Source organism: Mustelus asterias, chromosome 2, assembly GCF_964213995.1.
Source record: "Mustelus asterias chromosome 2, sMusAst1.hap1.1, whole genome shotgun sequence".
Lineage (NCBI taxonomy): Eukaryota > Metazoa > Chordata > Chondrichthyes > Carcharhiniformes > Triakidae > Mustelus > Mustelus asterias.
This window is the reverse complement of record NC_135802.1, coordinates 33,940,866-33,955,518: the sequence shown is the minus strand read 5'-3', so window position 1 is coordinate 33,955,518 and position 14,653 is coordinate 33,940,866. Positions and strand designations below refer to the sequence as shown.

At 41.8% G+C, this 14,653-nt stretch overlaps 1 protein-coding gene and 1 pseudogene across 4 annotated transcripts in view; one reads left to right on the top strand and one right to left on the bottom strand.

The window, feature by feature from the left end:
* pard3aa (par-3 family cell polarity regulator alpha, a) overlaps positions 1 to 14,287 on the bottom strand; it is an 847,887-nt gene extending 833,600 nt beyond the window's left edge. For all 4 annotated transcript variants that reach the window (XM_078233098.1, XM_078233104.1, XM_078233102.1 and 1 more), the window contains exon 1: positions 13,841 to 14,287. In XM_078233098.1, coding sequence (XP_078089224.1) covers positions 13,841 to 13,960 — 120 coding nt within the window. In that variant the 5' untranslated portion in view covers positions 13,961 to 14,287. The remainder of the gene's footprint in view (positions 1 to 13,840) is intronic.
* Positions 2,651 to 3,072, top strand: LOC144506822 (ubiquitin-conjugating enzyme E2-17 kDa pseudogene; annotated as a pseudogene).
* Positions 14,288 to 14,653: the final 366 nt, after the last annotated feature.

Sequence of the window (14,653 nt, the reverse complement as noted above, 5' to 3'; positions counted from 1 at the left end):
CCCAACTTTTGAATAACTGGCTTCAAGGCATCACATTCTGCAGGGTTGTTCCCCACACAATAAAAGCTTTGCCAGTGACATTTTGTGCAGATTCTTTCAAAAAAATAAATATTGAATATCAATGTTGTGGTGCAGTTCCAGCAGTGCGTGTTCTGGCACAAAGCAAGGTCCGACTAAAGCAGTGTTTATTCTGCCCCTGCTTTAGTTCAAACATCAAGAGACTGTTTTCAGCAAGCCGGCTCCTGGCACAGACCTCATTAAATCTAGTTCTCTTCCCCCGCCAGCAGACTCATAGGCCAGGTATTTCACCAGTATTGAAGTGGATTTAAACAACAATTCTGGTGGTCTGACTCCACATAATTTTCAGGAAAACGAACAGGCTGGCGAGTTTAGCCTGAGGTTGTATTCTAAGGTGGTCTCTTGTATTTTCATGCCCAAAACATTAACCACAGATTGTACATTCAGGATTTTTAAATATTGAAGATACAACAATCATGAAAACTTACAAGAACACAATGTGGGGGAAAAATTCAACTAAAATTGAACCCTTTAAAATAATTAGTTTTTGTTTAAATATTTACAATATTATCACCCAATACATTTTTAACCATGCCAGCATCCAAAAACAATCCCACAAAACACATAAGAATTTATCTACTGCACATAAACGAACACAAAAAAGTGTTCAAAAAAATTGCTCAAATCAATTTTTTTTAAAGAAAGGTTTGTAATTACAGGCATCAATTGCTTTTATAAGCTGTGCCATGGTTTCAGCTGGCAATGCCCAGGAATTTGCCACATCACTTCAGTAATAACATTTCCCAAGCATCCAATTTTTCTACACTCAATTTTATGCTGCTGCAATCCTGAATAATTCACATAATCCCCCATTCAATGGTGGACATGCCCCTTCTCACAAACTTCTCACCGAATTGTTGATACGAGTCTGTAAAAGAAGTTGAAAGACATGGTTAACTCCTTTTTGATTTCCTAACTTGCCTATGGGTGTTGCATCCAGTGTCTCCCCGTCTTATAGAAACATCGAAGATCGGAGCAGGAAGCTGCCATTTGGCCCTTCGAGCCTGCTCTGCCATTCATTATGATCATGGCTGATCATCCAACTCAATTGCCTAATCTTTTTTCCCCATAACCTTTGATCCCATTCGCCCCAAGTGCTATATCCAGCCGCCTCCTGAATACATTCAATGTTTCAGCATCAACTACTTCCAATGGTAATTAATTCCACAGGCTCACCACTCTTTGGGGGGAGAAATGTCTCCTCACCTCCGTCCTAAATGGTCTACCCTGAATAGTCAGACTGTGACCCCTCGTTCTGGACTCCCCCATATATCCTCTCTGCATCTACCCTGTCTAGTCCTGTTAGAATTTTATAAGCCTCTACGAGATCCCCCCTCATTCGTCTGAACTCCAGCGAAAACAATCCTAACCTAGTCAATCTCTCCTCATACATCAGTCCCGTCATCTCCAAAATCCGCCTGGTAAACTTTCGCTCCAACTCCCTCGAGAGCAAGAACATCCTTCTTCAGAAAAGGAGACAAAACTGCACACAATACTCTAGGTGTGGCCTCACCCAGGCCTTGTATAATTGCAACAACACATCCCTGCTCCTATGGGAATACACTTGCACTTTTTTTATTCACTCACTGGCTGGGCCAGCATTTATTGCCATCCCCAATTGCCCTTGAACTGGGGCGATTTAAGCGTCAACATCATTGCTGTGGGTCTGGAGTCGCATGTGGGCTATACCAGGTAAAGACGACAGATTTCCATCTCGAACGGGCTTATAGTGAACCAGGTGGGTCATTACGACAATCAACAATGGTTTCATGGTCACCATTAGACTTTTAATTCCAGATATTTATTGAATTCAAATTGCACCATCTGCCCTGGTGAGATTTGAACCTGGGTTCTCAGAGAATGTTACCCTGGTCTCTAGATCAGTCGTCTAGTGATAATATCACTACGCACCACCTCCCTCTGTCACTCTAAAGAGTAGAACATTAGTAAACTGCAGTTCTGGCATACTAAAAAAAAAACACAATTTGCCCATCTTATGCATATTTAAATACTCTATTTTAGAGGGAAAAAAATCAACATCTAAAAAGTTCAATTCATTTGTGGGCAGAATGATTCCATTGTGTTGTCAACATGAACACGCCCCATTTTCCAAGCTACATTTCTTATCCATGCTGTTGGAGGCTCAGCACCAGCGACCAAGCAATTCACCTCAAGTGAGAGAAAGCCAGAAGGTAGATCATTCTCGTTACAATTATTACTCTTAGTATCACCAACACAACCCTTCCCTGGTGCTTGACCGAATAGTGTAAATGGAACTTCCAACGAAAATAAACAACAAATAGGAAGGAATGAGTTAAATTTGTAAATATCATTCAGGAGTTTAAGATTAATCAGCAACGTGAACTCTGCTCCCACCATTTGGAGATCTCAGAATTTCAATTGTACATCAATTAAAAGCACCTGCAGCAGAAATAATTCTCTCTAACATCTATCCACAAACTATTTAAGACTTAACACCTGCACAATCCAACTAGTTTCTAACTCTTGTATTTATCCTTTAATATCATTTTATGTAGAGCATCTGAGGCAAAGTTCAACCAACTTCAACCAGATGAGCACACAGACCCTCAAGGAATACCAGGACTTGGAGAATAACCCTCCAGCACTCTGTTCAGCATGTCCAATAGGAGATGACTATTTTCACTGGCAAGCTACTATCATGGAGTCAAGTGACAGCCCTTACCAAGGTGGTGTCTCCTTTTCGAATATCCACTTCTCCTCAGATTATCCTTTCAAGCTACCGAGGGTTTCATTTCCAACAAAGATCTATCATCCGAACATTAACAGTAATGGCAACATTTGCCTTGATATTCTCCACTCAATGGTTTCCTGCTTTAACATCGTCGAGGCTCTTCTGTCTATCTGTTCACTGCTGTGTGATCCAAATCTTGATGATCCCAGAAATTGCACACACCTACAAACCTGAAGTACAACAAACTGGCCAGAGATTGGACAAGCAAATATGCAATGTAACAGTAGCAGACAAGAAATCGTAACTCCTTTACATAATCTGGAATGCAAAAATAAAAGCTGGCTGCAGTTTTATGGGAAAAAAACAACATTCCTTAATGATCACTAACTCAACTGCACCTTTATGTAGACAGCCTGAATGCAAAAACCAAAGATGTGACCTCCAAAAGGAAAGATTTGGAAAAGAAAGTGTTTTTCTTTCCTCCAGTTATCAAAAATCTACACCACATAATCTGAGGTTTCTTCAGTAGAAATTTGGAGGCTCGAGTTGTGATACTGGGTAAGCAGAATTTATTCTCTTGTTCAAGACTGTTCCCATGTCCTAATGAAAATGCCCAGTGCTGGCAAATCCATTTGCAGTATTTTTTTTTTAATATTGCATGCTATGTTGCCTGTGAAGCAGCATTTTATGATTAAGACTAACTTCAAACTTTGGAACAATCAGTACTGACAGACAAGCAGCAATCCGTTTGTTAACATTATATTCATGTGCTTTACAGATGTGGTTAGTAATCATTCAAAACCATTTTGAAATAATGGAGCAAATGAGAGAGATGATTCTGTCACTTTTGAATGAAGGTTTGCATTCCCAGTAGCACCTACCTGTGGAACGAAACAAGGCCCAGACAGCTCGGACCGGCAAGAATTAACCATCATATGACAAAAAAAGGCCAAAATTGTAAGTTACCCATTTTGGAAGACCATTCGACTGCCAATATCCTAATTATAGTTTTAGATTTTAATCACTGTTCAAGGGATTCAGATATGTGCTTGATGCATACAACCTTCAATTCATCTGTCCAATTAAATATGTGGACTGTCACTTAATTTAAACAATGAGAACTATTATGCTTAAAGCTATGTCACACACCTCTCTCAAAACTATCTTCATGCTCTTGGTGCTATTTGTGCAATGTCTTTGCATTTTAATTCATCTTTTTGAGAAGGATCGCAACAAAATGCAGGAAGACATTAATAATTTGAAGAATGCGCATGTATTTGGCAAATTAATTTCAGCAGATAAGTAGGGGGTTCATTTCCAGAGGGATAAAATTGAAAAGCAGAGAAGTTATATTAAACTGCCATAGAACCTTGGTTAGACCACACAGGAAGTACTGTGAACAGTTCTGTTTTGTGTTATTATAAAAATGACAGAGACACTGGAGAAGGTCCAAGAAAAGACTGCGAAAGTGGTACCAAACTGAAGTTATACCTATCAGGAAAGACTCTGGGGTTATTTTCCAAAAAGAGAGGACTGAGGGATAGAGATCATTAAGGTGGTAACATGATAAAGTTAGATACAGAGATGTATCCAAGTGGGAATATTAGGACTAGGAGCGATAAATAAAAGATAGTCACTAATAAGAAATTCAAGAGAAAGTTCTTTAGATAGTAGGTAGTAAGCAGAACCCACTACCAGAAAGAGTTGAGGGTACCTATATGGATGCTAAATAAATAACTTTCCATGCCTTTCTCCACTGTATATTGAGTGCGTTAAAGGAAGAAAGGTGGGTAGAGGCTTACAAGGAACATAAACACTTTATAATCTGTTGGGCCAAAAGGCCTGTTTCCATGCTGTAAGTTACTTGCAATGCTATGCAAGATAGCAAAACATGAAGGTCATAGATCATCTGAGGAACCCTGACCAGGGTTGAACAATGAAATCTAATGACAGCTGTTATCTCAGAGCCGTGCTGGTCCATGGAAGGAAGGATAAAGCGACAGAGTGAGGAATCGTTCCACTTTTTTTTTTAAAAATGGAAAACTATTATCTGCAATTATTCACCACTGGAGGATTAAATGATAATATCCTTGAGAGTGGAAATTAGAGATGGTTACTGGGAGGAACAGGGCTGATAGCTTAACTACATTTCATTTTTCCATAATTATATTCATAAATATATTCCCAGATGTTCCATGCTATTATCCATTTAATTTTATTTCTAAAATATTTCTATGTAATTAACATTTTAAAAATTGGCTATTCCTTGAAGATGTAAAAGAAAGACCATCTTGCCATCAGCCCCCTAATTGCCATGATTTAAGAGATTGCTAAAAATACTATAGGGCATTAATCAGGTGAACACAGGAATGGAATAAACCCCTCAAGACTGCATTCAATTAGACCATGGCTGATCTGTACCTTAACTTCATTTATCGACCACTGCTCCACATCACAGAACAGCGAGTGGCAAAAAGTACATGTGGCAGCTGATTTAATGCTAATCACTTCCACTTCCCACATCAGTAATTCATGGCCTTTGTGAATGAGATTGCTAATAAATGTTTCATGCTGCGGCTCATGAGGAAGCAAGCTGAGGCTGTCCAAGTTTATTTCACCTCAGACCCTTGCAGCTATCTTATCTGTACTAGAACTCAAATTATTATCTTCAATATACATAGATGGACAATATTAACAGGATTAAAACACAGTAGTTTCATATTTTGTAGCCAATTAATAGCCAACAAGTCCATTTCCGAACAATTAGTGAGAAAATCCAAAAAGTCTCAGATCTAAAGTGTAATCTATGAACAAACTTCAAGACATGGGTCTGAGGGTTCGTCAGGTAATCCATTGCCAAATAATCTTACGTTTGATGTGAATATTTGATAACCAGCTTATTTTATAGGGTTAAGATATTACTAGACAAATAAAAAAAGAAAACTTCAAAATGCATGGCTAACAGATCACCCTTCAAGTGATCTTCAACCAAGAAATAAAAGAATGGTTAAGAGATACTGTGGCATGTGAGAACAAGGTAGGCTGAGTAACTTGACGCAGTCAGTGGGTGCGTTCCATTTTTAAGCCTGCTTAAACAACAAAAATCAAGTTTGCAATGTATTGCTTTGAACATAGATCTCAAGCATAGGAATAGCATAATGATATATTTCATGGAATTAATCTGTCCTGGACAGGCACGTTTTGGACTCTTTCCACAGCGAGCTTAATTTGAAATTTGAAGCATTTTGAAACATAGCTGGGTCCTACATGTAATTTACAAACTCAGTTTGACAAACAAAACGTGTGTTTTTCCTTAAAAATGCCAAACAACCAGATAAATCTAAGTACCTGCTCCACTGTTTAAAAATAGTTTGCTACACTTTTGCCAATTTAAATAAATAAGCAAATTATAAATGAACACAAAATACTGCAGATACAAAAAACAGAAAATGCTGGAAGATCTCAGCAAGTCTGACAGCATTTGTGGAGAGAGAATAGAGCTATCCAGACTTGAAATATTATTCTCTCTCCACAGAGACCGAGGGTAAAGCTCTGGGAACGCAGGTTCAAATCCCATGATGTTGAAATTTGAATTCAATAAAAAAATTTAAAATTAAATATCATAAAACTTTTACCAATTGTCGTAAAAACCTATCTGGTTCACTAATGTCCTTTGGGGAATGTAATTTGACATACTTATCCAGTCTAGCCTACACATGACTCCAGACCCACAGCAATGTAGCTATCCTCATCAGCTGTGTTCAGGGCAATTCAGGACGGGCAATAAATACAGGCTCAGCCAGCAATACCCACATCCCACGAACAAGCAAAAAAAAACAGAGACTCCAGTATGGAAGATTAAATCAGACACGATGGAGACAGAGAAACAGGAAGAATGGAATGCAGTCCTTACATAAAGCAGGGTGTGAGGAAGTGTAGTCAAGCAGATGTGGCAGTCAGTGCATTTATATTAAATAATGTTCGATTGCCTCTATTGCTGAGGATAGGCTGAGAAGTTGAGGAAGGGAAGAATCAGCAATGAACCATGTGAATGTTGGAGAAAGGTGGAAATAGGAAGCAAAGATGATTAAATTAAGGCTGATAGCAGTAAGCAGCACCAATATGGCACAGCACAGGACAGCACGGTGGCACAGTGGTTAGCACTGCTACCTCACAGCGGCAGGGACCCGGGTTTAATTCCGGCCTTGGGTCACTGTCTGTGCGGATTTTGCACGTTCTTCCCGAGTCGGTGTGGGTTTCTTCCCACACTCCAAAAAGATGGTTGATTGGCTATGCTAAATTGACCCTAGTATCAGGGGGATTAGCAGGGTAAATATGTGGGGTTACGGGAATAGGGGCTGGGTGGGATTGTGGTCAGTACAGACTCGATGGGCCGAATGACCTCCTTCTGTATTGTAGGGATTCTATGATTCTAATATTGAAAAAAAAAAGCCAGAGTAGGACTTGAACAAGAAACATTCCATATAACTCACAAAAAAGGTAGACATAGCTGGGAGTTTTGATTTGGAGGAAGTGATGGGAGTGAAAAGAGAAGTTGTGGCGGAAGAGGGAGGTGGTGAACGCAGCCAGGTTGCGGCTCTGTTCAAGGGAACTATTAATCACTGATAGTGAAAATTTGGAGACACCCAGCGATGCACTGACAAAGAGATGGCTTGAATAAAAAATAATTCTAGTAGATGGCACATAATATGGATATGACTGCTGCAGTTTATCCAACTAAATGGTTCTTTCAAGATGAATATTTAGCAAATGAACTTCACTGCCGAGGAAATTCCCCTCCTCTCAAGATGTTGATTTAGGCTGATGCAGTGAGGCATCTTTCATATGTGAGCCGATACAAGACTGTTGGCAGGCTAACACAACACAACAGATATCACAGCTGAGTTTTAATGATTCTCATTTTTGCCCCATACATTTGGGCTCTTAAGTGTTCAGATTGACATTCCACAGTTTAAGTATTTAGAAGGAAGTGGTGATAGGATTAGGATGAAGTAGGATGTTCATGTCGAGTATGAACACTGGCATCCAGCAATGGGCTAAATGGCCTGTTTCTGTATTGTAAATTGTATGGAATTCTTTGGATTATAATGCTTCCACTCATCCTGAAAATGTTTCCCTTTTCTTGCCAGTTCCCCAACCAGTGGAAATTATTTTTCAATATTTACACATCCAAAGTATCATAAATTTATATTATATTACTGGTTCAAATATTTCAAGCCAACCACAACCAGTGCATCATCCCAATGAATCTATGCTGCACCTTTTCCATTGCTCACAAAGCATTCCCCCCCACGCCTTCTCCTTAAACAGTCACTCAGTAGTATAGAATTTGAATGTTGCTGGGAAGGGAGACATAATGCTGAAGCTTTTCTCCTGGACAAAATGCAAGAACGCCAAATTCCAAACCTTGACAATAATTTGTACAACAGGAGAAAAGCATACTGAGTGGCTGACAAAGTCAACTTTGATGAGCTGAGACATTTGGTCAAGCTTGCAACCTGGCTCATTTACACTTGCCAAAAGCAACATAATTCACACACAAACAAAAGGAATTTGTTTGAGCTCTGCACCTTTTTAGATTTACTCAAAGTTTTGGTCGAGAAACCTGTTGCTTTCTCCATGGCAGCACCGGTTGACATTTTGTTCCCCCCCCAATGAGTTCTTGGGGTGTTAGCACTGCTGACAATCCCTAACTGACCACCACAGGGGGTGGCACATTGGCTAGCACTGCTGCCTCACAGCGCCAGGGACCCGGGTTTGATTCCCAGCTTGGGTCACTGTCTGTGTGGAGTTTGCACATTCTCCCCGTCTGCGTGGGTTTCCTCCTGGTGCTCCAGTTTCCTCCCTTAGTCCAAAGATGTGCTGGTTAGATGAATTGGCCATGCTAAATTCTCCCTCAGTGTCCCTGAAAAGGCACCAGAGTGTGGCGACTAGGGGATTTTCACAGTAACTTCATTGCTTGGTGAATGTAAGCCTACTTGTGACTAATAAATAAACTGTCCACGTGGTGTAGGTACACCCATGGTGCTGTTAGGAAAGGATTATAGGTTTTTTTCCCTCAGTAAAGGTGAACCATAGAATCTACAGTGCAGGAGAAGGCCATTTGGCCCATCAAGTCTGCGCCGACAACAATCCCACCCAGGTCCTATCCCCATAACCCCACACATTTATCTGCCTAGCCCCCCCGATACTAAAGGGGCAATTTATTATGGCTAATCAACCTAACCTGCACGTCTTTCGAACTGTGGGAGGAAACGAGGGCACCCAGAGGAAACCCACACAGACACGAGGAGAACATGCAAACTCCACACAGTGATCCGAGACCGGAATCAAACCCGGGTCCCTGATGCTGTGAGGTAACAGTGCTAACCACTGTGCCACCCCAATGAACAGCAATGTAGTTCCAATTCAGGATGATGCAATAATAGGAGTGGTACTCTTCCTGCACATCTGCTGCCCTCGTTCTTTCAGGTGGTGGAGGTCACAGATTTTGAAGGTGCCGTTGAACGACTAAAATGGGGGAACCCAAATTGCACACCTTAATCCATCGGAGTAAGACGGTTATGAGCTCAAATTCAATTGCAGGATATTTGCACATCAAGACTAACACTTCAGCACATTACTGAAAGGCTCATGGCATTATCAGAGGTGCTCGTTTTCAGATGAGACAATAATCAACTATTAAGTCCGTCTATTTGAACAAGTGCAGCAAGTTTTCTCCAATTATTCAAGGTTTTCTTTGCTGAGGACCACCAGAAATAAAATAACTGATCATTCACAGCATTATTGTTTGAGATCTAGCCGTGTGCAAAGCAGCTGCCACATTTCTCTACATATTAACAATGGCTGCACTTTAAAAGTAATTATCTGTGAAGTACTTTGAGACACTCAGAAGTGCTACCTGCATATAAATACAAGGTCCTTTATTACCAACGCATGTTATAGAGTCATAGAGGTTTATAGCATGGAAACAGCTGCCCAACTTGTCCATGCCGCCCTTTTGTTTTAAAACCCCAACCTAGTCCCAATTGCCCGCATTTGGCCCATACCCATCTTACCCATGTAACTGTAAATGCTTTTTAAAAGACAAAATTGTACCCACCTCTACTACTACCTCTGGCAGCTTGTTCCAGATACTCACCAACCTCTGGACCTTTTGTATGATGTTCTACACAATACATTATCATGCTTTTATTCTTACTGCCCTTACATACACAACTATGCATTCAATGTGCCATTTTTAAATGACTTTTTGATTGAACATACAAAATAGGAGCAGAAGTAGGCTATTCGGCTTCTCGAGCCTGTTCCACTTACAATAAGCTTATGGGTGACCTGTAGGAGTTCCACATTGCCCATCTACCCTTGCTTTGATAACCTTTGATTCCGTTATCTAACAAGAATCTACCTACCTCCACCATAAAAATATTCAATGATCCCACTTCCACCTCCACCTTCTAAGGCAGAGTGGTTTGACCTAAAAAGAGGGCAGAGTTCCAACCCTCAGAAAACATTTCTCTTCATATTTGTCCTCTTAGGGCAACCCTTAATTTTAAAACAGTGCCCCCGAGTTCTGGACTCACCCACGAGAGGAAACAAACTTCCAATCAATGTCCACCTTGTCAATACCGTTCAGGATCTTCTATACGTCAATCAAGTCGCCCCTCACTCTTCCAAACTCTTTGTGGAAACAATACCAGCCTTTCCAACCTATCTTCATAAGACAACCTCATTCCAGTTATCCATAGAGTAAACATCCTCTGAATCACCTCCGATGCATTTACATCCTTCCTTAAATAAGGAGACCAAAACTGCACACAGTGTTCAAGATGTGGTCTCACCACTGTCCTGTGTAACTGAAGCATAACATCCTTACTTTTATGTTGAATTCATCTCGTAATAAAAGACAGCATTTCATTAGCCTTTTTGATTATATGCTGCACCTGCATCCTGACTTATTGTGACTCGCGTGCGAGAACACCCAAATCACAGAAATCACAGAAACCCTACAGTGCAGAAGGAGGCCATTCGGCCCATCGAGTCTGCACCGACCACAATCCCACCCAGGCCCTACCCCCACATCCCTCTGCACCTTGGAATTCTGCAGCCGTTCTCCATTTAAGTAATACTCTGCTGTTTTATTCTTTCTGCCAAAGTGAACAAAACTTCACACTTTCCCACACTATACTCCACCTGCCAGATCTTTTCCCACTCACTCAAACTACCTATTTCCACCTGCAAACTCTGTCCCCTTCACAACATACTTTCCTATTTTTGTGCCATCTGCAAATTTAGCCACCATACCTTTGTTCCCCTCACCCAAGTCATTAATGATCTCTCCTCACCTAAAAAGCAATTGACAATTTCTCAGACATCAAGTGACTTAGATAGGAGGCCATTCGGCCCATCGAGTCTGCACCAACCACAAACCTACCCAGGCCCTAATCCCGTAACCCCACCCCTGCTAATGCCCCTAACACTAGGGTCAATTTAACATGGGCAATCAACCTAATCGGCACATCTTTTGACTGTGGGAGCAAAGTGGAGCACCCGGAGGTTATTTTCCTATTTATTCCTTCATGGGATGTGGGTGATACTACCTGGCCAGTATTTATTGCCCATTCTTAATTGCTCTTGAGATGGTATTGGTGAACTGCCTTCTTGAATTACTGCAGTTCATATGGTGTAGGAAAACCCACAGTGCTGTTTGGGGGGGAAGGGGGGTGGAGGAGGGGAGAAAGAGTTCCAGGATTTTGACCCAGCGACAGTAAAAGAAAGGTAATATAGTTCCAAGTCAGGATGGTGAGTCGCTTGGCAGGGAACTTCCAGGTGAAGATATTCCCATGTATCTGCTGCAATTGTCCTTCTAAAATGATACTGATCATGGATTTGGATGCTGTCAAAGGAGCCTCAGTGAGTTGTTACAGTGCATCTTGTGGATAACAAACACTGCTACCACTGTGCGTCAGTGGTGGACGGAATGAACGTTTAAGGTGGTGGACGGGGTGCCAATCAAGCAGGCCGTTTTGTCCTGGATGGTGTTGAGCTTCTTGAATGTTGTTGGACGTGCACCCATCCAGGCAAGTGGAAAGTATTCCATCTGTTTCTGCCTTGCAGATAGCGGACAGGCTTTGGAAAATCACAAACTGGGTTACTCATTGTAGAATTCCCAGTCTCTGATTTATGCCTGCGCCAGTTCAGTTTCCGGTCAATGGCAACCCCAGGAGATAGTCAATAATGACATGTTTAAAATTAAGCTTCTCATGAAAAGAATTCAATAATCCTATAATGCCTCATTAGAATGCTTACTGTCTGAGTGGCAAGAATTATAGCACAAAGAAAATAACATTGTATTCTTCAAAAAAAATCAATCCATACCTCAAGCAAACTATTCAGCCAGTCATTAAAATATTTTAAATGCTGCTTGCATAGGTAAGCACAATCAATGGTTTATGTTGAGGCTTTCCCAGAATCCAATTACACAAACATTCAGATGATTATTCACAAAATTATGATCCAGGAATATGATAGAGGGACATAAAACATGATTAACCAGCAGTAATTAAGTAATACATCTATATCAGGCTTCTACTGGTATCTCTCACTACATCTCCTATGGGCTTCACCTATTGATCAAAAATATAGTCCATTCATAGAGCAGGCAGTATAGTTCCTCCCTCAATCAATTACCCAACTCAGCCCAAAGCTCCACTTTCAGTTCAACTTGACAATCAGCTCAACTAAATACCAACTTGATTGGACAGCAACATGGTGAAAAATAATGTTTGTTGATGCATACTGCCTGTGTTACTTGTGATAAACAAAAAGCACTGTCTCAATAAAATACCTAATGTTGCCTTTTGCCAAGTGCTAAAAGATGACATGTGACAGCAATATCAAGGTCACAACTGTTCTAAATGTTTCAAAATAATTGACAGCCACATGGAAATTACACTGCGTTTGTTTTTGGCTGGGGCAAACCAGACAAAGAGAATAACAAAGTTAACAGGCTTCTGAACACAATCTTAGTAAACTGTAATGGTACAGTAACTGGGAAATAATTGAGCTGTACTGGAGACACAAGCAAATGTCAGATGCAACTGAATTACATTTTCAGGTCCGTTGGCCGAATTTTCCTTTGGTTGCATGTTAATTTTTTTAAACAAGTTTTACAAGAAAGTGACCTCCAGTCTCATTATTCAACAGACTTGCACCAGAGTTTGTCCTCAAACTGAAACATCAACCTATTTACTGGAATGGGGCGAATGTAAATTAGACACCAGTTAAAAGGGAGCAGTGTGTCCATCTGAAGTCCAACAAATTCATTGGCTTTTGTCGTCTGAAGATAAATCTGCGTTGATTTGTGTTCTTTTCTTAACCATTAAGTTCTGGCCCCGATTCCCCAAGAATCCACTTGGATTAATCCAATAGTCAAGATTAACTCTAAATGTGGGAGGGGGTTAACAAAAACTATAGATTCCGATTCACAATTGCGATCACTTCAGTCAATCCAGATTTAATTTTCCATACAGATTGACTGGGTTAACGAATCGTTCGAAAAACATGAAAACTCTTGTCAAAACGCTTCCCAGAGGAGCTCTCCCGAGGCCTTCGTGCTTGGGAAAGCCTCGGGCTGGAGTTGAATCACCTTCTCCCTCCCTATCCTCAGACGCCACATTTTACCTCACATCCAATTATTTTTTTTTTGGGGGGGGGAGGGAAGGTGGACGGAAATGCAAAGGGAACAAAATAGCCAAGAGGACAAAGTTAGTCAAAAACTTTTTTTGGGGAGGAGGGGGGGGACTTCCAACTAGGATTGGAGGAGGGGTGGGAGGGGAGAAGTAACTTTAAGGCTGAGATTCGGACTTTTTTAAATTTCCTCTCTGCACTCACTCCCTCGCCCTGCCTTAAATACAGGGGGAGCTGAAACCTTGTATCCAGCATGAGTGTCAGGAAGCGCCATGTTGCTCCTGGTTGGATACATTGTGATCCCGCTTCGCCACATTGTATCCCCTCACTCTCACTCACCTTGGCGATGGCTCTGCGGTACCTGGTCACCGCTTGCTGGATCAGGCTGTGCACGGTGATGGCTCCATCCCCACAAGGAACAACCACCCTGGTTCTCGCGAAGCAGACGGTCACTTTCATCCCTCCTCCCGGGGAACAACAATATTCACTCACACACACACACAGGATCTCGATCTCTCTCTCTCTCTCTCTCCGGAGCAGCGTCAGTCCAAGCTCAGATATATGTTAAAAAAACAAACACCAAGATGATTCAGATCTTCCCCCTTCACCACCACCTTGTGCAAACTTGTCTCTTATTCCTGCCCGACCCTCGCCGCGTAACACGGAATGGTTTTCATGGTGTGTGGCGAGTGGCTCGGCTTGTGCACGGCGTCTCTCTCTCTGTGCCTGCCTACCGCCACCTGTTCCTGTTTGTGGCAGTGGAGCCCGAGCGCGATCTTCACCGAGAAAGAGTCTGGGGAGCAGGGAAGCGAACGCCGAGTCGCTCAGTGTCTCCCCGCCCCGGCCACTCGCAGCACTGCAACAGCGCGCAGCTATTGCCTGGGCTTTAATTCCACCGCACCCCCCCGCCGATCCCCGATAAACACACACTGCTTTAACCCCCACTTCACACACACACACGGGCTTTAACTCCCCTACACACACATACATGGGCTTTAACCCTCCCCCCACACACATACATCATGGGCTTTAACCCCCTTCCCGCACACACACATATGGGCTTTAACCCCCTTCCCGCACACACAGATACATCGTGGGCTTTAACCCCCTTCCCCCCCACACACACACATACATGGGCATTAACCCCCTTCC